At 37.5% G+C, this 22,375-nt stretch overlaps 1 protein-coding gene across 4 annotated transcripts; it reads left to right on the top strand.

Annotated features, from left to right (window-relative positions):
• Nucleotides 1–1,852: 1,852 nt before the first annotated feature.
• On the top strand, nucleotides 1,853–19,907 carry syn1 (synapsin I). Of its 4 annotated transcripts, none has more exons than XM_051904213.1 (15): nucleotides 1,853–2,169; nucleotides 2,267–2,795; nucleotides 4,092–4,149; nucleotides 5,620–5,711; nucleotides 6,320–6,476; nucleotides 7,095–7,184; nucleotides 8,264–8,326; nucleotides 8,520–8,662; nucleotides 8,760–8,834; nucleotides 10,687–10,789; nucleotides 10,880–11,011; nucleotides 12,436–12,508; nucleotides 13,138–13,206; nucleotides 14,367–14,961; nucleotides 17,164–19,907. In XM_051904213.1, exons 2-15 carry the CDS (start codon nucleotides 2,488–2,490, stop codon nucleotides 17,192–17,194), a joined length of 1,989 nt encoding a protein of 662 aa, XP_051760173.1. In that variant the 5' UTR covers nucleotides 1,853–2,169; nucleotides 2,267–2,487; the 3' UTR covers nucleotides 17,195–19,907. The 4 variants fall into 4 exon arrangements, with proteins under 4 accessions (XP_051760173.1, XP_051760170.1, XP_051760169.1 ...); XM_051904210.1 differs by having other exon boundaries at nucleotides 1,855–2,135; nucleotides 17,126–19,907; XM_051904209.1 differs by having other exon boundaries at nucleotides 1,855–2,169; nucleotides 17,126–19,907.
• Nucleotides 19,908–22,375: the final 2,468 nt, after the last annotated feature.

The following is a 22,375-nucleotide window of genomic DNA, read 5'->3' as shown; positions in this document are numbered from 1 at the left end:
TTTTTTTTGTGTATATTATCTTCTGGAGTTTTGCTCTTTCATTAAATGTTTAGTTCTTCATAAATGTTACTGTTTTAATTTCACTTAATTGCACTTTTGGTGCATGTTGCTACAGAACAGTTTGTTAAATACATTTCCTTTCTTGTCAATGACAGTGGGAAAATGTAGTAGTTTAAAAAAAAACTTATTTTAAAGTTGTTATGAAACAAGTAGCAACAGACCTTTTTCCCCTTATTTTGACGTTCATTCAAGTGTAACGGATAATCAAAAAAGAAAAAAAAAAAGTAGGGTGGGGACATGGTTCTGTCTATCAGTTAATGATTGGCTGAAGGCAGATCTGAATGTCAATTACATTTCACTTCATAATGACTTTAAAGTATGTGACTATACATAAACTGACTTTCAAAATAAAATATTCTCTTGAGCAAAAAGTGTGACAACTAGCCCCGGCCTCTTTTGTTTACAGCAACATATAGTTTCACTGTCCGTGGTGCTGAAATCACAGACAGGGAGGAGTATTTCCACAGGAACTGTCCAGAGTACTGAAAACCCATCCTTCTTTTCAAAGATGAAAATTCCTTTTGAAAAGTCTACAATAAAATAAAATAAAAAAATCATACAAAACTATACCAAACACTAAAAAATGCTGGATTAAAAACAACCCAAGTTGGGTTGAAAATGGAAAATAGTTTTATTTAACTCAACTGTTGTTTAAAAATTACTGTATTGCTTGCTTAAAATGAAACCAAAGTATGTTGGAAATTAACATTTATTGATATGTTTAATAAATGAACATTTTATGAAGGGTTTAATGAATAACAATTAAACAATAAACCTTTTTTAAATTGCTTATAAATAAATGTTCACCTTTTGATTATTATTGTTGCCTCTAGTAATTATGTGTCTGATTTTTAATTTTCAACCTATTTCGGGTTCGTTTTAAGCCAGTCATATAGTAATTTTTAAACAATAGTTGGGTTAAATAAATCTGCCCAGCATGTTGAGCAAACATTTAACCCAACCGCTGGGTTAAAACAACACAATCGCTGGGTTTGTCCATTTTCAACCCAACTTGGTTTGTTTTTAACCCAGCATTTTTTAGAGTGTACAATTAGTATATTAAAAATATACCTAGTTATATACCTTAAAATAATAATTTATACTTTCATGATTTTTCATGAGTTTTCACTGAGTCTCCAGATATTAAATAATAAGTTGGCATCAGGGTCAGAAATTAACCATGCAGGGTTCGGAGCAAAAAAAAAAAGTAAAAATGCAGCTGTTTACAGAATATAAACAAAATTACCTGAAGTGAATTCCACAGTTGTTTTATGTAGGCTATTATATTATATTCCCAAGTGTCCCCTAAAATCAATTTCAAGGTGCAAAAAGAGCCCTTTAATAAAAAAGTTAATTTCTGACACTGCTCCAACATCATCCTTTAACTACATTATTTTGCATAAGTAAATATTTGACAAACAGTCCTTTAATTAATTGTCAATTATCTGAGGCTTTTTTTTTTTTCAAATCCACTTAACAGCAACCCTATATAATGTACAAGGACAGTCCTGAGGGAACAACCTGGGTTTAGTTGTGTTGCGCAAGGGCACCATGGTGACAGTTCAAGGATCTCCACCTGCAGAGTTTGAACCTACAACCTTTTTGTTACAAGCTGTTTAATCACTAGGCAGCACCACCCATTGCCAATGATGTTCAATCAATATCTCTCGCTTCCTTAAAATGAACACAAGCACATGACAAAACCGTCTTTCCTTCCCATTCATCACTATACGCATCTAAACAATTACATCCCGGACCTGTCCCGTGCGTAAAGAACGTGCGCAACGGGAGAAACCGATGATGGGTCAGAAAAAATGACGAGGGGAAAACACTGGGCGGATTACAAGGATTGGATAGCACGAGTGATGCAATCCCTGCATCCTCCGAAGCCCCAAACGGATCACTGAGAATCTGGCCGGAGATTTTGCCTCACCGAGTTTCATTTATGACAATTACTACCTTCACCGAGCGAGCAGCACACTTTTAACAAGTGCCTCTTCGTTAGGATTGTTTTTTTCCACGCCCGTGGATTAGGATCTAAACATCATCAACATAAATGGAAGGAGCTTGATATGGTAATGCCAATTGTTGAACTAGCTTCTCAGTGATGTAAGTCAATCAACCACAATAATTACAAGCATTTATTTATGCATATTTAATCGTAATCTCACTAAAGCGTTGATTTGGTTTCTTTCATTTGTTGCAGTGCTGCCTTGCCTGTTGTGAAGCACGACCTTTGCTTTGAGGTGCACCCTGGAGAATTGCGTATCGACTCATTTTCACGTCTCGTTTTAAACTGAAACACTCGGTTGCACCCTAGATATCAGATAGTTAATCGGTTTTCCATTCGTCTTGGATTTTTTTTTTTTTTGCCGTGCAGAACCTACAGGGGGATAATTTACCGTCGCATCCCTTTTCGTCTTCACTATGAATTACCTGCGACGTCGACTCTCGGACAGTAATTTCATGTCCAACTTGCCCAATGGCTATATGGGCGATTTACAGCGGCCCGATCCGCCGCAGCAGAGCCCAGCCCCGGTGCTCTCTCCCGGCTCTCAAGAGAGACGTCAACCCCCGAGCCAGTCTACAGGCGCCGGCTTCTTTTCCTCCCTTTCCAACGCCGTCAAACAGACCACCGCCGCCGCCGCTGCCACCTTTAACGAGGCCACCGAGAGAGGAATCGGCTCGAGCAACGCTAAGATCCTCCTGGTCATTGATGACCAGCGGACAGACTGGTAAGAAGCGTGATTCTAAGGAAATCTCAGCGTTTTGTATACAACGTAATGGCTTGGAGTATATGAACGGAATATTTGAGAGTATCAGAGGTGTGTGTTTCATACTCGCACCTGAGGTGTAGCTCGTGCTAATACAGGCCAAAAGGAGTCACTATCCAAATGTCGTGACTCATTAGTCTATGGGCCTTTTTGGCACGCGCGCCCGTGTAATTGTGGGTGTGCCCGCGCGTGTGTTTGTGCGCATTTCACTATTCAGTCTGGGCCAGTTAATGGAGAAGAAGCGAGACCTCACGGTAGAGTAAATTACATTAGCTGTTGAGTCCAGATTAAAAGGTCCTGTGTTGTTGGTTTTCAGAGTAGACTGGCTCTGCTTGTGAAAAAAGTAATGCTAACACAAAGTCTTTGAAAATAACAAGGTAATTGAGGCACTTTTGGAGTTTTCGCATATTAAACCCTTTGGAGAACTTCTAGGAACCCTTGTCAGGGTGGATCAAATGTCTTATTTTATACTCAAGGAACTAAATCTATTTCAAGAAACATATATGTCAAGTGCCAGCCTTTCCTTTATAATGGGGTTAATGGATTGACAGTCTTTAGAGTTCTTGTAAGAACTTATGGGTTCCTCAGAGAACTGTCCTTTTTTGCAAGGATGCCTGGAGGTTCTCGAGAGGTTTCTTCTCGTATGGCGATCTAAGGAACCCCACATGGTGCTGAAAGTATCTTTACAAATTTAATGAGATTGATGTTTCTCTCACTGTTTTCCTCTAAGGGCTAGTGACTCACTTACTAGAATATTAAAACCAACATAATCCAAAAGTTAATTTCATACGCATTTTGGAACCAACATTTCCATCCATCCATCTGTTTATTTAGTGACTGAAAACAATGCTGCATGAAATATTTTAACACAGGGTAATTAGTTTAATTAGGAATTAGTTATTTCTTATGACCACCACTACACTGATGTGAAATTGTATGTCTCAGTGTAAAAACATACAGGATTTACAGGACAATAATCGTTTTAACCTAAGAAAAAGTATAAAAGTAGCATATAAATATAGGAATGTTACGACAGTTTGAGACACATAACACAAAATCACATAGTTGACATTGAAACAAAACTCCCCAGCCTCCCCTTTTTTAAAGAATTCATGCTTGGTGAATGTTTGAAATACACGATTTTCACACCATTTCACTGTTGCATAATCCAGTTTGGACACAGTTTAAGTGTTTTTGTTAACTATGACTCACAATAGTATAAACATGTTCTTCCTTTTTTGATCTTTCTTCCTTCAGGGCAAAGGTGTTCAGAGGCAAGAAGGTGCATGGAGAATTTGACATCAAAGTAGAACAGGTGGGGAGTTTTTTTTAATTCTTCCAAATCACCAGAGCTGTACAATTCAACAGTGTGCTTGTGTAATAAATTAGATGTTGCCAAAACACATTAACTGGCTTTAGATTATTATCATTCAATACAGGGCCTTTGTCTTTCTTCAGTGACATTTGTTTGTGTTTTTGAAATGGGACAGGAGAATAAATCTATCACAACTGAGTGGCTGTAATGAAGCACACGGCGATGGAGAATTCAAAAGTGTCTTTTATAAAAACAATCCAAAGGGAACACGCAGGAGACAATCTAGGAAAACACTCACAACCAATATAACGGAAATGAGAATGAACAAAGAACTGAGAAACACAAAGGGCTTAAATACACAGTGAGGTAATTAACAGAACTAAGAACAGGTGATGAACTAATCAGTAACCAAGGAAACTAACTAGTGGCGGGAAAATGGGAATAAAGGAAACTGATACAAGAACTAGAACTAAGGGCACGTTTACACAACAACTATGTACTAAATCGAAAACGTTTTCCTTTACGTTTTTCGCGTACAGGCGACGAGGTTGTCAAAACAATCCCCATTTACACATCCATGAAAACAATTAAAAACGCTGTATTGTACTGCCAGGCCAGTAGTTGGCGATGTAACTTTGTAAAGAAATACTACACACAAATACTGAACACATAAAACGCAAGTGCATGACGTCACCGTTTTCACAAATTTGCATTTTTGTAGTTTACACGGACATGATAAAGGTATGGTTTTCAAAAACTTGCACTTTGAAACCCTTTTTTCAAAAGTTTGCATTTTCATGCCCCCAAAGCACCATTGTCATGTAAATAAAAGGCCAAAACGCATAAAATTTTCGTTTTTAGTTGAAAATGGTGTCTTGTAAACGGCCCCTTAGCCAAAACAGAACAAACACATGACAATATCAAAACAGTCCCTAGTAATGAAATCCAAGATCTAATCTATTCTAGAGGAGGATAAAAGAAAATTAATCTTTCTGTCAATGAATATCCTTTAAAATAATTAGTCATGGACGAGACAGATTTGATAGCAGCTTTACAATAAGCCAAAAGTAATTTCTACCAGAAGAAACATTTTCATTGAACAACTGCTTGCATTACGTTTGATTAGATTTTTATATGTAATACTATTAATTAGTACAGAATAATCTAGGGATTTATTTAAGACTTTGACAACATTCTGGAATACCAGACACAGAAATACAAAACGCCTTTTTAACAATTCCACATTTGTGTTTTGATTTTTTAATGATATGTCAGTCAAAAACCTTGTGTTATAAGGAAATATCCATGGTATGCTTTAAAAAGCCCTTTTTCTAGTTTTAAAATAACCACACTGGCAACCCATCACAGTCCTCAGGTGCTGTTTTAGTGTATATGCTTTGACAAAATCACTTTACTGATGACATGCATTGATCCATTTATTCCATCTATGGATTTCCATTGATTTTCAAGGCTGAATTCTCTGAGGTTAATCTGGTGGCTCACGCAACGGGAAGCTATAGCGTGGACATTGAGGCCATCCGCAATGGCAACAAAATCACAAAGTAGGTTTCAGATCTGTTTTAGAGCTCTTCCAGAATGTTTTCTTTATTGCATTGAAAGCCATGTAATTCAGTGGATTTTGCTTTGTCTAATTCAGTTTGCATAAAATTATAGAAAATGTTTGAGAATAATTAATGTATGTTAGGAATATTCGGAGCCAAGATGATTAGTTGAAGAAACTAGGCCTATATTTTCTGTACATACTACTGTATAGTTAGATAGATTAAAGGGATAGTTCCCCCAAAAGTGAAATTTCTGTCATCATTTACTCCCCCTCAAGTTGTTCCAAACCTGTATGAATTTCTTTGTTCTGCTGAACACAAAGGAAGATATTTGAAAGAATGTCAGTAACCAAGCAGATCTCACCCCCCATTGACTAACATAGTATTTATTTTTCCTACTGTGGTAGTAAATGGGGCCAGGATCTGTTTGGTTACTGACATTCTTCCAAATATCTTCCATTGTGTTCAGCAGAACAAAGAAATTTATACAGGTTTAGAACAACATGAGGGTGAGTAAATGATGACAGAAATTTCATTTTTGGGTGAACTATCCCTTTAATCACAGTATTTGACTGATAATAATTACCAACATTTCTGTGGTCATTTAGGTGTTTCAAGCCAGATTTTGTTCTGGTGCGACAGCATGCTTTCAGCATGGCCAAGAATGGCGACCACAGGAACATTGTGATTGGACTTCAGTATGCTGGTCTGCCCAGTGTCAATTCCCTTCACTCTGTCTACAACTTCTGTGACAAACCATGGGTGGTGAGCACTACACACATCAGTCCACATGGTATTTGTATGTATCCAAAATGGTATATATATATATATATATATATATATATATATATGTGTGTATTTTGAAAAGGTTGCCATTCATTAGAAAATTAAACATTTTTGGAATTCCCACGGTCATGCAAAATAGTGTTTTCCAGGCTTGGAAGAGTCATGGAAATGAATAAAATCTTTAAAGTCTTAGAAATTTCTATAGTGAATTTACATTTCTCTTGAGTAGATGCTCTGCTCTAAAAAGTGAATTGGTTTTATACCTCTCTTGTATAGTGAGAAATATATAAATCATTTTCTTTACTTAGGTATTTACAATGAATTGGGCCAAGCTGGTTCACTAATCGGATTGAATCAAATTGATTTTTAACAATCAATCAAGTTAATTTTTAACAACTGTAAAGGTCATGGAAAAACCATTGGTCAAAAAGCACAGGAATCCTGCATATAAATATCCTACATGTTTCCAGTTAGAAATAGAGCATTATCAAAATGGCATTCATACAATTTTACTATTGAATGTCCTTAACTATTGCTGCATAATATTTGTCTCCATGTGTATGTATGTCTGTATGCGGGTCGCCATGCATCTATCAGTTCGCTCAGTTGTCCAGATTGTACAAGCAGTTGGGTCCAGAGGAGTTCCCACTGATCGACCAGGTTTATTACCCCAACCACAAGGAGATGGTGAGTGTTTAACCATCTGTCCCTGTCCCTTCTCACCAGTAAACCCTGAGCTATAGGGCTCTAGGCGGTCCCACTGGACCCAGTACAAAGCTCCCATCTGTGGCAGGGACAGCGGTGCCTGGATGCAGTAAACAGTAAAATATACAGAGCTCATGCATATTCAGTGCCCCAGTTCAGCATTGCTCCACTCAGCTTAGCCCTGTCTAGACTGGAAATTTCATAAACCTCAGACTAGTATAAATGTGTGGTACATCATGGTTCTTATAGACATAGTTCAGGTTTTAATAGGAGAGGGAGGCTTGCTGCAGTGCCACCACCTCCTCCTATTCCTGCACTGCAGGCATCTTTACACAAAAATGATCCCAGACACACTCTCTGCCAGAATGTTTTCCTCTCTCGCTGGCCTTTTTCTAAGATAAAGCACAGCAGACTTAGACACAATTTTGTGGGCTTTTTTTGTGCCTGAGCAGGAAGATTTTGCTCTCGCATTTCTCCAACTGCAGTAATATAAAGAAGATGCCTATCAAGCACCACTGAGACTGCAAATACAACTTGTTCTTCTATTAATAAACAGTAGTTTTCTCCTAAATTCAGTCGGGTAATATAATATCATGCCAGTATTGTGTATTAACATTTGCAGTAAGAACATGGTTGAGTAATGGAATGGATAGAATTCTATAAATTCTTATGTTCACCGTTTATTTGTCCAAAAATACAGTAAAAACAGTAAAATTTTGAAATACCATTACAATTTAAAACATCTGTTTTCCATTTTAATATCGTAATTTATTCCTGTGATGGCAAAGCCTAATTATCTGGTTTTCAGTGTCACATGATCCTTCAGAAATCATTCTAATATGCTGATTTGGTGCTCAAGAAACATTTCTTATTATTATCAATGTTGATGCTGCTTAATATTTTGGCAGAAAGAGTGATAAATTTTTTCAGGATTTATTTGAAATAGAAATGTAACATTATAAGTGCCAACAAGGCACTTTTGATCAATTTAATGCATCCTCAAAAAATAAAAGTATTATTTTCTTTAAAAAAACATCTTCATATATCTCTCTTGTCATTAGATCACTACACCTGGCTTTCCTGTGGTAGTGAAGATGGGTCATGCTCACTCTGGTATGGGAAAGGTATGACTGAAACCCTTTCTTAGACATTCCTGTCAATTGCTATTTTTAAAATGTATGATAAAAATGTAATTCATTAAATTGTATTTGTACTTAAATTATATTTAGAAAGCCCAAACTATCTATATTATTGTATGGCTTGTTTGGTCTTTTTGTGGTTACAGCTGTATCAGTGCAATTAAAATTCTCTGTACAGGTCAAAGTGGACAATCAATACGATTTCCAAGACATTGCTAGTGTTGTGGCTTTGACAAAGACATATGCCACATCTGAACCTTTTATCGATGCCAAGTATGACGTCCGAATCCAGAAAATCGGTGACAATTACAAGGCCTACATGTAAGAGATTACAACCACAGTATTTGTTCTCAACGTCAATATCATATGAACCCATTTTAAAACACTGTATCATACCTGCTGTTGTGTTATTGGACAGGAGGACATCTATATCTGGCAACTGGAAGACCAACACAGGATCAGCCATGTTAGAGCAGGTGGCCATGTCTGACAGGTACGCAATTCTTACAGGATGTTCTTTCTGCCTTGATATAAGGCATATTATACAGCTCCTATAACATGACATCAGATAACCTTATTAGATGTTTGCTTGTCTAAAAATGACATATTTTGCATAATTTAACATATTATGTATTATGCATATCGTATGCTAATAGCTCTTCTCCAAAACCCATTCAGCTGCCTTCCTAGATAGCATTATGAGACATTAAATGGTAAGATACCTCATTTTAGGCAGTGTCGCATTTTCATTCAAGATGGCGAATGAAGCAAGAGAAATGTTGAATATAATAATAATATATTCATGAATTCATTAATATTTCATTCAGTACTGAAAATTACATTGCCTTTATTGAAATCAATTGCACGTCAATGTCTCCTTTGCTTTTAACACTAGTTGCTTCCTCTGTAAAGTGTTCCAAATAAGCCACTAACGATTGTCCATTTAGTTAGGATGCAGAAGGCAACAGTCTATGCTGCATGATTTGGGGGGAAAAAAAATTTATTGCGAAAAATAACAACATACTATAAAAGGGATGGGTAATGTCTGTCCAGAAGTGTTTAGCTTCAACCCTAATCAAACACACCTGAACAAGCTAATTAATGTCTTCAGGATTTCTAAGGCCAGAGATGAGCTGCATCCGAAAACCTAGGAAGCTGACTTGTTGCCTCACTGCCCTATCAGGCAATGACTTTGCAGGCGGCATTTGCGCACGAAGGCAGCTCACGAAACAGACTTTGGACAGACTTCTGAGGCAGCGTAATTGTTTAATGATCTTCAGCAAACAATGATCAAAAATGTACATTTACACACAAACTCTTTACCAGACGCAACTTTTTTAGATGCAACTGTCACAGAATGGAAAGCACAGGATTGTGGGATATCAAAGGCAGCGAAGGATACATCTATGCTGCCTTCAAAAATCGTTTAGATGAAGGCATCTCATGAGACAGGAAGTTGCCATGGTGTTATTATTGGAAGATACGAGTGTCCGTGGCTCTACCATTGGAGAAAGCATAACGGCTAACTTGGATCACGTGTGCCTTGATAGCCAGTCACATTACAGCCTTGACGTCATTGACTTTACAGAGTTGTGCAACAGTCAATCACTGTTTGCGGATACCATAGAAATGAATGAGAAGTGCCATAAACCGAATCATATCTGTCACCTCGTATCTCCTTCGCTGAGTACTGCAGCATTAGCAGGCGTTACGCTTTTTTGGCTAAGGTTGCAGACTTGCCTTCAAGTGGCTTTGCTAAGGCTACAGGGAGGTGAGTTTTTTAATCAGGGTTCAAGCTAAACTCTGCAGGACAAATGCAGAGATGTGTTCGTGTGGAGCAGCATTTACTGCAAACCGAGCCTCTCTGAGACACCGAAATCACCAGATCATGAGATGCTTATGTGTAAAAAAACAGAGTGCTGTGCTTCACTCTGAAACATGCAGCTCATATATTCATTTAATTAAAAATTAAATTAAAGGTTGCGCCTTTGTGAGTTGATAATCACACAAGCCATATCACGATTTCGCTTTATTTTGATTAATCATCCAGCCCTAATTATCATAGTGATGTAAAAGTCATTTACATACACAAATTATGAGGGATTTATTTTTCAAAAGCTTACACTGAACAAGTATCACACAATTTTTTGAATGTTTTTAAAAAACAAAGATCAGAGTTTAATTTGCTGTAAGAGGCTTTTCAATCAAAACAGTTGATGATACCAAGCCAAATATTAATGTCTTGCACTGCTGAATCCCTTGTTTACTCTGGGCAGTGTTGTCAGTGTGGGCGGATGCTTTTAATGGAATGCACAAGGTCATCATTTGCTCTTTTTCCCCTGCAGGTACCGTATGTGGGTGGACGTATGCTCTGAGGTTTTCGGGGGTCTTGATATATGCGCTGTAGAAGCATTGCATGGTAAAGATGGTCGAGATTACATCATAGAGGTAACATCTGTAAAAACAGGCAGCTTTCAAAATAAATTTATGAAATATCCTTAGTATCCTGGGCAAACAATCTCTGTGTGTGTCAATCAGGTGGTGGGCTGCTCAATGCCTCTCATAGGAGACCAGCAGGATGAGGACCGGGCTCTGATGGCTGATCTTGTTTTGGCTAAAATGAACCAGACCATGCCACACACTTCATCTCCCACTCCAGTCCGTTCTCAGGTTAACACATTCGCTTCAAAGCATCCTCATATATTCTCAACCCAGGCTCATTGGGGAAAAAAAACGATTTCTGCAAAATTATATTATGCTACTTCTTGCAGGGTTTGTGACATATTCAAAGGGAAATGTCCAATGAGTGGCGCAAAAAGCGCGTTCAGTTTTATCCAAAACAGATGAATGTGAATCTGGTAATGTTATTACATTGGATGTTGTTGCAGTTTGAAAATGAAAAATTCATTGAGTAGTGCTAAAAACACTAATCCTACCATAAACCTAACCCATAGTCTTTAAAGCAAATGTGAGATAAAAAAAAGTGTTTGCTCCAGCAACCATGCTATTTTAGCTTTCTTCTACAAGTCTTTCAGCTCTCTTATCGTGATTCATGTTTCAAAGGACTTGCAGACCCGCGTTCCACATCGCAACTGCAATGCTATCTAGTATACTGGGCAAGCACTACGTCCGAAAAGCCATACATATAGAGCTAGTTATGTGATAAAAACATCAAGTTGTATTAGTTTACAAAAAAAGGCACTATAGTAAAAGTGTTTTTATTTCAGAACATATTATTATGCAAGGAACTTCGAAAAAATAAGCATTTATTAATGAAAAATCTGCCCCTATAATCATCATTTGTGTAAAAAGGAATAAAACTAGTATATTCTCATGTGAGATTTTGAAAAGGCTGTGCTCTATGCAAAACCAAAATATAAATTTTAATGTGGCTGGTTCAGTTGGTGGCTCAAACTATTGCTATTGCTTGACAGCATAAATCTGACCTAAAACATGCATACAAAAACTTACATTTTTGGTTATGCGGCATAAAGCAGTGCAATTCTGCTGAATAATACATTAAAATGGTGTAGTTTCCACACACCAGTAAGCATTATTGTCAATTTAGATATATAAATATGGATGCAAAACTTGTAGTCACAGCATGAGTTTGAGATTCTTTTTGATTGCAGTGCAGAGGCTGCTTTTCTCCATTATTCCCGAAGCTGTGATTGTAATGATTCATAGCCACACAGATGGGAGAGAATGAGAGTGAGAAATGCCTTTAATGCATAAGCTAGGGACTCAAACAACATCCCTCATCACCGCTCTGCATCAAATCGCTTGGTTTAATTCTCTCCACATTTGTGCTAAACTGACTGCCTGAAGATTAATGACTGTATGTTTTGTTGGCATCAGCCATTTTTTATGTTTCAAGAGTGATGTTCAGCAAATTTTGACGTTACAGCTGTTAAAGGTCTTATTTGAGACAGAACCTTCACATTTTTTTAATGAAAGTAGCTAAAAGTGTTCCTAAAAATACTAAAACTTGCACTGAAAACTTGTGGGGGCCAGAATTCTGTTTCTGTGTGTTTTGAATGGTAATGTCTGATATGCTCTTCTATCTCCCTTCCTATGTCTGTTTTATATTCTAGGCCCCAGCTGTTTCACCTCTACCCATCTCTCAGCCTAAAGTCCCACAGGCACAACAGCGCCCTCCTCCACAGGGTAAGGGATTACAATATTGCAATAATGAAGGCAACCTTACAGGGATAGTTTATCAAGAATGTATATTTAGTCATTATTTACTTGCCTTTGTGTCATTCCAAACCTGTATGACTTTCTTTCTTGCATTAAACACATAAGAAGAAATTCTAAAGAATGTTTAAGCTGCAGTTTTATGAATGTGGACAGTGATTTATTTACTGCTAAACTCTAAAAAGGTCATAAGTGCACCATAACTTATATATGTAGTACATACAACTTATAATCACATTTGCATTTTCAAATGAAGAATTTGACACATCGCAACAGGTTCGATATTAATGATGCCAGATATAATTGGTACCTGATCTCAGTGGGGAACATTTTCAGTGAATAAGGACTTAAATTTGATCTGTTCATGAAATGGACAACTTATGGTACTTTTAAAAATGTTTTAGGACTTGTTAAACACAAAAATTTGTAAACATATTCACATGCAACTTTTCTGTTCAGAACAATGTGGAAAAAAATGGCAGATGGGCCAAATGAGAACTCAATTTCACTCTCTGATAACTGTTTAACCTATTTAAAGTCTGTGTGAACAAGAAGTTGTGGCTAACTTCCATTTCTGTGTACAATGGAATATTGAATAGAGGGCGAACAGCAGACTGACGGTTGGAGGGAAATGGTTAAGGATGTTCAAAATGACGTCATCAGAGAAGGTACACCATTCCAGAGGGAAAGCAAATTTTCTGTTTTTTTCCCAGAGATTATGAAGACAAACTTAAATGAATTAATTGTTCACCACAAGACAAGTAATGTGCAGAAATAAAGTAAATAGGTTTTTTGATAGGTAATTTTCATTACATGCAAACTTAAACAATCCTATTTTTGTATTACATTTCATTTATCAAGCAACACCAAAAGACGAAAGCTGCTCAATATCCATCTCTACTATTCATTGTTGCTCAGCAAAATACTCTGTTTGTGAGCGCCAAAAAGCATAGTTTTATGTACCACAATTGACTCTGAGCATGTGACCAAAAGCGCAAATCTGACCAAAAGCATGAAATCGGTTGGCCAATTTTCTTTGTAGTGCGTTGAACTTATAGATTAGAACACCTTTCCATTAACAAAATGGTCGCACTGATGGCATGCAAATGTTTGTGTCGGTCTGAACAGATGCATTAACAGCCACTGATTCAAATTAAAATGTTAGCTTCCTTCTTAGTGTGAACAGGCCTTTATGGTACAAATCACAAATTACTTATTACTTTGTATACGAAACACACATTTTAGACATTCAGCCTACAGAATAAGGTCATACAGGTTTGGGATGACAGGGTGAATAAATAAAGACAGATATTTCTAAATATCAATAGATATCTGATAATTGTATATTTTAATAGTTTGTGTTTATTCGCCTTATTTTCAACATAAAGTGGGTACAGCCATTGGTAACTTCAATGTGCAAGGCTTCCGCTGTCAGCCGCTTCCAATTTTTTTACCTATACAAAAACTGAAAAACTACAAACTGGTATTTGTTATCATAGTACTTAAATTCATTATCATAATCATAAACACATTAGTTTCTAGCACATAGTTTTACTGTTTACTGCACTTTACTATTCTTCTAGTTATTTACCTATAGTGACTAATGAATCAGAATATCAATATTTATATTTGAATATAATATATTTATATTTAAATATATATTCTATATTTGAATATTCATTTGAAACAGAAATCTTTTGTAACATTATAAATGTCTTGAATCAGAAGGTTCGCACATTCAAAGAAAATGTATGCTTATTTCCGCATTGCAAAATAAGCTGGATATTCGAAAACATGTTTACAATGTAAAAATGAGCTTTGTTTTTAGGAGGTCCACAACAAGCAGCTGCTAGCACTACTCCTGCCCGTCAAGGAGCCCCACCGCAGCAGAGGCCCTCTCCCCAGGGCCAGCCCCCTGCCCAAACCCAGTCTGTGACCAGCCCTAATGCTCAGAACCCCCCTGCTCAACAAACCCGGCCCAATCAGCCCCCACAGCGACAAGCAAGTCAAGGGTCTGCAGGTCAGCAGAGGCCTGCACAGGGTCCCGCCCAACGTGGCCCGGGTGGCTCTCCTCAGTCACAGAGGACCAAGGAAGGCGGTCCCCAACAGCAGCCGCAGAGGCCTCAAACTGGTGGCCAGGGTCCCAAGCCAGCTGGTCAGCCCCAACAGAGGCCACAGCAGCCAAGACAAGGCCAGCCAACCAGGCAGCCCACCCAGGGTGGCCCACAGCCAACCCAGGACGCCCCACAACCAGCCCCGCAGCAGCAGGGCGGTCCTCGCCCTCCTACCACTCAGCAACCACGGCCTACTGCACAGGGCCAGGGAGGCCCAGGAGGTGCACGCCCTCCCTTGCAGCAGAAACCCCAACCTCCACAGAAACCAAGTCCCGATCACCCGGCCCTGAGTGGATCGCCGCAGCTTAAGTAAGATGTTTTTTGTCCTCTGTCATATTTGCTTGAAAATTCTAAGTTCATTTGACTGGATGTGAAGGTTTTGATTATTCATAAGCATCTGGACATGTTTATCCATTTATTGATGATGTTTCATCCCCCATGCAAGTGACTACACCAGATGGTGGCCATTCTCTTTTACTACGTCATAAGATTCACAAATCACATGACAAGTTGATGGTACTGATGGCATGATTGACAATGACTGTGTGAATTAGGGTAAAGCTGTGGTTCTCAACCTTTTTTGGTCCCCCATTGTCCACAACAATATACAGTAATGTCCCCTCCCCAAAAAATTTTAATAAAATTTCGACCCAATAAAATATTTTAAAGCTTGGCATTACTAGAGAATTGTATATTCTTTTTGAAGATGCCCATTGGGTTTTACAATTTTAGTAACTCTCACTTTTAAAATAAGGATCTCTGGTTCTTCAAAGAAAAAATAGTAAATATCTAGATTGGGTATGAAAACAGACTTCCCGATTTGATTCAGACTCACAAGGTGTCTATTTCTATAATTACTGAACTATTAATTAAAAATAAGACTCAAAAGACATTTGTACATGTATCAGGCTATACTGGTTGAAGTGTATGTATGAACATATTCATTTTAAAAAAGCAAGGCCTAATCTATACAGCTGAGTGCATTAGTTAGAACACAGCATCCCCTGCAGGACAGGAAGCACTGTGCAAGTAGATTTTCTTGGGATATTGGGATTGCTCAAATGAAGTGTGCTATTAATTAGAAAACAATATTTTTACACAGTGATGTCACAGATCTACCCTTGAATTCTGGATGTTATTTATCTGTGTTTATTCTTTATATAAGAGACTGGGTGGAGATTATTGGTCTGATGGGTTTATACCCCATTATACCCCTTGTAGATTTAAAGGGATACTTCACCCAAAAATGAAAATTCTGTCATCATTTACTCACCCTCAAGTTGTTCCAAATCTGTATAAATTTCTTTGTTCTGCTGAAAACAAAAGGAAGATATTTTGAAGAAAATTTGTAACCAGGCCGCTTTGGGGCACCATTGACTTCCATAGTAGGAAAAAAAAAATACTATGGAAGTCCTAGAACTGTACAGTTTCCCACATTCTTCAAAATATCTTCCTTTGTGTTCAACAGAACAAAGAAATTTATACAGATTTGGAACAAGCTGAGGGTGAGGAAGTGATGACAGAGTTTTCATTTTTGGGTTAACTATCCCTTTAACTAATTCACACAGCCAAAATGCAAAATTAAAAATGGCCTGAAATGAATTATATAATTAGCTTTATTTATTTAGCCAAAGCAATTGTTTTTCAAAAACTCTCTAATAATCAGGTATATATATTATATATTTCGGCCATGGGTGTACGGCTACTATCAAGGCTGCAACCCAGATGAGCATTAAATGAATGGATTAACACATCCAAAAGCTCCTGAACAGATTCTGCAAAGCATACTATGATGACTTGAAACATTCAAATTTTGGTGATGATAATGAAAATGATATTTGACCATAATGATGTGGCTTATACATATAGGCAGACGCATAATTAAAACAATGGAGATACAGAAGTATGCACTCTAGATGATCTGGTATTTTGCATGCCAAAAAAGATGGCTTTCTTCAGTCTTACACCCAAACCATTCATGCACTTGATTGTGAAAATTGCATTTCTCTGAATGGAAATGTGCATTTGATCTATTTTCACTGTCAAGCTGTTGTCAGCAAGTATGAATGTGATCATCTTTTCCCCACTATTCCTCAATTAAGTTCTAAGGTGACTAATATACGATATAATGCAGGTTCTTCCAAAATGCTATATTACTGAGATGTGCCTCTGCACCTGGTTCTTCGTTTAGGAATAGTGGCCCAGAATAAACAATGACGCTGAATAAAGTGCATGTCTCTACATCCAGAGATGCCATTTCCCATAAGTCCAAGGGCTGATGTAAACATTGCACTGAAGTCATGATTGCTTAAATGAATGACACAAATGAAAGCACATGAATTTCATTCTCTCTATTTCTCTCACAGCTTTTTTATTTTTCTCTGCCATACCTCTTTAAAGCCATCTCCATGGGTTTGCTGCATGACTTTAATAGCCTCTTCCTCTCCTTTATTGCCACTTCTTCTCTTTGTAGCAAATCCCAGTCTCTTACCAATACATTCAACATTCCAGAAACGCCGGCCGCCCAGCACCAAAGTCCTAGTCAGGATGAAGCCAAGGCTGAGACCATCCGCAACCTTCGGAAATCCTTTGCAAGCCTCTTCTCCGTGGAATAAACACATACGCAGACACACAAACACATACACAGACAGAGAGGTTACAAAGTCTTTCTGAAAAACACACAAACACAGACACTCTCGTCAAATATAAACATAAAGGACCAATTATATCGCACTTTGCAGTGCACATCAGATCTGTGCACGTCAATTTGCAATGCGACATTGATAAAACACTGCCTGCACTGCTAAAGATTGCAATATGAAGTGAGATATCACAGCATTATTGCAGTTAAATCTTTTAACACAACTGAATTATTTAGACACATTCCCAGTTTTTTTGAGTCCAACTGATGGAGGGAGGTGTGAAAACAACACACACAGAAACGCTCGCACACACCCTTTTACACTACCTACACAGTGACTGGACCTACATGTGCTAATACTTGCCTATTCATTCCAGTCTCCTATGATTAACTTAACACTGATAATCAATCGATTCATTTGAAAATGAAAAGTTTTGGTGGACATTTTGTTACAAAATCATCCACTACCACTCTCTCTCAGATATATGATATCTGAAACATGTCTGCTAATTGTTTGAAGCATGTTCGGTTACAATAAGGGGCACCATTTAATGATTTTAACCCGTGCGCCACATTGTAATGTAACCGAATGGTTATTCGTTATGTAATTTACATGCTTGAGCAAGATTTGGATTTTGCAATGATGACCCATTGTGATGTTGTTAAAATTTTGCACAGGCTTCCATCGTCGAAACTAACCCCCGCGGCTGTTAGCGCTACTTTGAAACTGCATGTCACTTAAGGAGAACGTAGTCGCACAATGTGGGTGGTCTTGCTTTGTGTTGTGTCGTTGCACCTAGATAAGGTAGTTGTAGTGAAAACGTTGTTTCATTTTCGTGAGCAAGCTGTCGCTGCTTCCCCTGCGTCCCTCTTCCTGACAACAAAACAAAAACAAAACACACACACACACACGCACACACACAATGGTACACCCTTCAATATGTTTAATATGCCTTAGCCAGATAGGAATAAGTAAAGAGACTGGTTTTGTGCAATCACATGTCTCAGGGATGTCCTGAAGAGAAAGACGCAATGACCTAGCGTCATTGATCAGGTCTTCCAGCCCATTACTGTAGAGAGTTACTGATTGTGAAGGCCAGTAAAGGGAGGAAACTGTCGAATGTATTTGTTTGCTACATAAACATGTTTGCACACTAATACTGTAACTCTTGAGAACATATGAGGTGAGTGAAAGCTCAGGAAGGTTTGTTGCATTAAGAGAAGGTAATTTTGCATGCCTGGATGAGCAAAGGAGAGCATGTAGGTGTTTGGAGCTACTTGTTCATCACACTTGGGCCCTATGAAAACACAAAGCCAAAATACAAAAGCCAAGGATGCCATCAGCAGCAAACGTCTTCACAAAAAGATCATCTTTAGAGGAGATACTCGTCTCATGTTGGGTTTTAGATTAAAATGCATATAGTATGTCCCAGTGTGATCCCTTTTGCACAATGTGGATCCTTAAACCAACTACTCCTGAAACTTCTCACAATACCCGAGGAGTTTAGAGCTGAACCGGCAGCGTCTTCCGCAAGTGAGGATAAAACATCCCAGAACTGGTGTGTTTTAGGCAATATATTTAGTCAAGGCCATTCCAGGAGTCCCAACCCATCCCGAAACCTCCCCTGCTTCCCGCTCACCAGCCTGTTGTGTATTCACAGTGATCCTTTTGTGACAAATGGTGCGTTAATGTGTATATATATGTATAATGTAATGTTGTACCGTAAACTGTCTAAACCAAATAGAAGTGTTGTACAGATCTTAAACTCAACAAACGATGCAAACGTCCTGTATTTGATTTGATCCTCAAAAGGTCATCGTTGTGGGTCTTGTGTATGACAGGATTTTACTTCAATCAGATGTGATTTAGGTTGTGCAATATTTCCTCTATTAACTAAACCTAACGGTTGTGTGTTCTTTATTTTTCCCATTTTGTGACAATTGCAGTTGTTAAAGCCATCTTCAGTGTGTCCATTGATATGATTGTAAGTGGCTTGATTGGTTCACATATGTGGTAATCTAGATGGTCCACCATGATATTATTGTGGCTCAGGCAAACTTTCAATGCTCTTCTATGTGGTTCATGTTTTTACAAATTAGGATAGATATGTATGTTATATGATGGCTTTACTGAATGTCTAATGAATAACTGTATCATTGATGCAATCAAGTTTGGAGGCAAATGGAATTTCAGTAATTTATTTAAATGTTGCAGTACTTATGGAACCCATGCCTGAGGTTTGTACTTCACAAGTTTTTGTTTTTTGGCATATTTACATTTGTGTACTTTCCTTTTTTTATATATATACAGAGGAATTATCTCATTTTACAGAAAATAAGAAATAGGTTTATCCTGTTCTGACTGTTTGAATCTTAGTGAATTTTATTGTCTGTTCATGCCTGCCAATTGTATAAAGAAAGGAAGATATAAAATTAAAGTCACAAATATATAGAATTATAGTCTTAAATCATATTAAATTGAGAAATATTGTTAAACATTGTGTAGTATTACACAAACAGATGCAACTTTGATGTGATCTTCAATGTAGCTTAATAATGGTGTCAAATTACTATGCTAAAATGTGCACATAATCAATAAAGTCTATCAAATAAATATGCATCCATTCCCTGTTAACAGCTGTTTTGAAAAATAATCATAAAGCAATAAGTGATGGAGGCAGTGCATTAAACAGATTTTAAGGGGTAACATAATAGCATAGCCTATTAGAGACTTAGAGTTCCGTTAAAGGTGCAATATGTAAGATTTCTGTCTGAGTGTTGTGGTAGCTGAACGAGGCCGCTGGAGCGATTGCGCAACACACGCCTCATGAGCATCGGAACTTTTATTATGCCGCAGTCGCCGGCGCCGCTTCCGCTTTTCCGGTCATGAGTATGAGGTAACGCAGTTCTTTTATCATGTTAGATATATTTGAGTGTGTTGAAAATGATGTTATAACGTCACTCTGTGCGTTCGCTCGGCGGCTGCTGTGAGACACTTGTTTGAGACACACTGCAGTAAGATAGATCGATTTTAGAATATCATATTAAATGCTGGATAGCTTGTGTTGATAAATGGCATGCAATTCATTTTAAAACGTATTGTATGATAGAGAAAATTCTGTATTACTGTTACTAAAAAATAAAGCTGCATCTGATTATGCTATGTTAGCTACTTCACTAAATAGTGTTTTTCTCTGAGGCATGGTAAAGCATGGTACTCGCAAAAAATCAAGAAAATTAGATTTAAACAATAAGACTAAACATGTTGAGCTATATAACAATAATTAGTTTTCTGTCTATAAACGTAACCAAACAGTTGTTCCCTTGTCTATTAAAACATGTAATATATTAAAGCATCTTTGGTGTTTCCATGCTTTTTACAAAATAAAATCGGAAACCGAGGGTAACGCGGGTATGACGCAATTGACAGGCAACTCCTCACACGTCCGAGAGCCTTGGTTAAAATAGCAATTTTCTCACGATTTACAAATAGTTGCAAACATCTGGGATATTGTAAGTACTCAACTGAACAAAATATATAACATATGGCCTAGTGGTTTTTGGATATTTTTCTGCAAAAATCTTACATATTGCACCTTTAAAGCAACAAAATACACCAATGAGTATATTGATAAAATATTTGATAAGATATTAATGATAATACTAAAGGGTTAGTTCACACAAAAAAATGAAAATTCTGTCATTAATGCTGCCTTCGTGTGCTATCGGAAATATGATAATTCCAACTTCTGAAGTTGTGATTTCGAGCTCATCGCATATGAAATGTTTGATGTTTCTCCGCCAAGGGAGATACTGATGTAATGCATAATAATTTGCAGTGATAAAAGAAGTTAAGAGTATGTCAACTGTGTGATACTGTGCTTTTAGCATGCAAGGCTTTACTTGACCCGGCAAACGGTGCTGGTAGCACATCTGTGCTGTTGTCTCACAGGCACCGTCTCTGAAAATAGGAAACTGAGCACCACAGGAGTACTGTCACACTCACTGCAGTGAGCTATGAGCTCAAAATTACATTCCTCAAAGGTCACAACCTTCTTTGACTATGGTAAACATCAGTGGTATCTGTTATCGTGTATTTTACTTAAACAAATGACTATCTCTCAAACTCGAATTAAAATAATGTTTTATTAGGACCTACTATTAATAAAAGGTTATATTTTTTTGGTGAAGCAATGTTTCCCAGTTGTTCAGCGAGCTGTCAGATCCAAAGGTGCCAAAATCGATCCAAAAAACAAATATAAAAATAGCACCAAGAGAACATTAAAAAACAACGTTTTTGTAACTTAATGGGAAAGTTAGCAAGACTTTCTTAGAACATATTTTTGTTAGTTGGGAAGTTATATGATACTTTATGGTAAATTCTCACGACACAGCTGTAATGGAGTCGCGCAGCAACGAGAAGAGCAAGGAGCTGAGCCAGTACCGTCTGTCGTGTCTTCACGGTAAGCCTCGTATGTTAGCCTGTCTACTACATTATGCTGACACAAGTGTTTATCGGTAGGCTATTTTGCTCCAAATCCATTTTGAGACATGTAGATCTCAATTATAATGACATCGCAAAGTACAACCGGACACCCCTATACACAATCCAGTAACATCCGATCTATTTAACCAACCCCGTCTCAAGCACGTGCAAGAGAACGAGAAGCTTTTACTCAATATGACCACAGTGTGGCACAAGTCGGCAACATTTTTGAGCTTCATTTGTGATTTATTTTAAAGCAATGAGACCTGCTTTCTAATACACTGCACGACTAGGCTTATGCTGTTTTAATAATCAACAGATGATTCATTTGCATTCCTAACTTCATATTTTAACATAAATGTAAACAAACAGATTTAATTCACAGGCTGTTTTTTAGTGGGAAACTTGTGATTCTTGTGCATCAATGAGGTTCAGTTCAGTTTGGTAGTTCTTGGTCTTTTATATAATTTATTGTGTCATAAATGTCAGACTCCACGAAGAAGGGGGAGCTCTGCTTTTGTTAATCAATACATCTATAGAACAGAGGAGCTTTCAGTACAACACTGATGTCAAAGGCATGATATAGGTACATTTAT

Source organism: Ctenopharyngodon idella, chromosome 8 (assembly GCF_019924925.1).
Source record: "Ctenopharyngodon idella isolate HZGC_01 chromosome 8, HZGC01, whole genome shotgun sequence".
NCBI lineage: Eukaryota > Metazoa > Chordata > Actinopteri > Cypriniformes > Xenocyprididae > Ctenopharyngodon > Ctenopharyngodon idella.
This window is presented reverse-complemented; position numbering and strand designations above follow the sequence as displayed.

Excerpts from the sequence above, each read along its gene's own strand:
- syn1 (XM_051904210.1), top strand. The coding sequence starts at position 2,488 with ATGAATTACCTGCGACGTCGACTCTCGGACAGTAATTTCATGTCCAAC. Across the intron at positions 5,712-6,319 it reads AATGGCAACAAAATCACAAA|GTGTTTCAAGCCAGATTTTG; the intron begins GTAGGTTTCAGA and ends GTGGTCATTTAG. Across the intron at positions 13,207-14,366 it reads AAATGACGTCATCAGAGAAG|GAGGTCCACAACAAGCAGCT; the intron begins GTACACCATTCC and ends CTTTGTTTTTAG.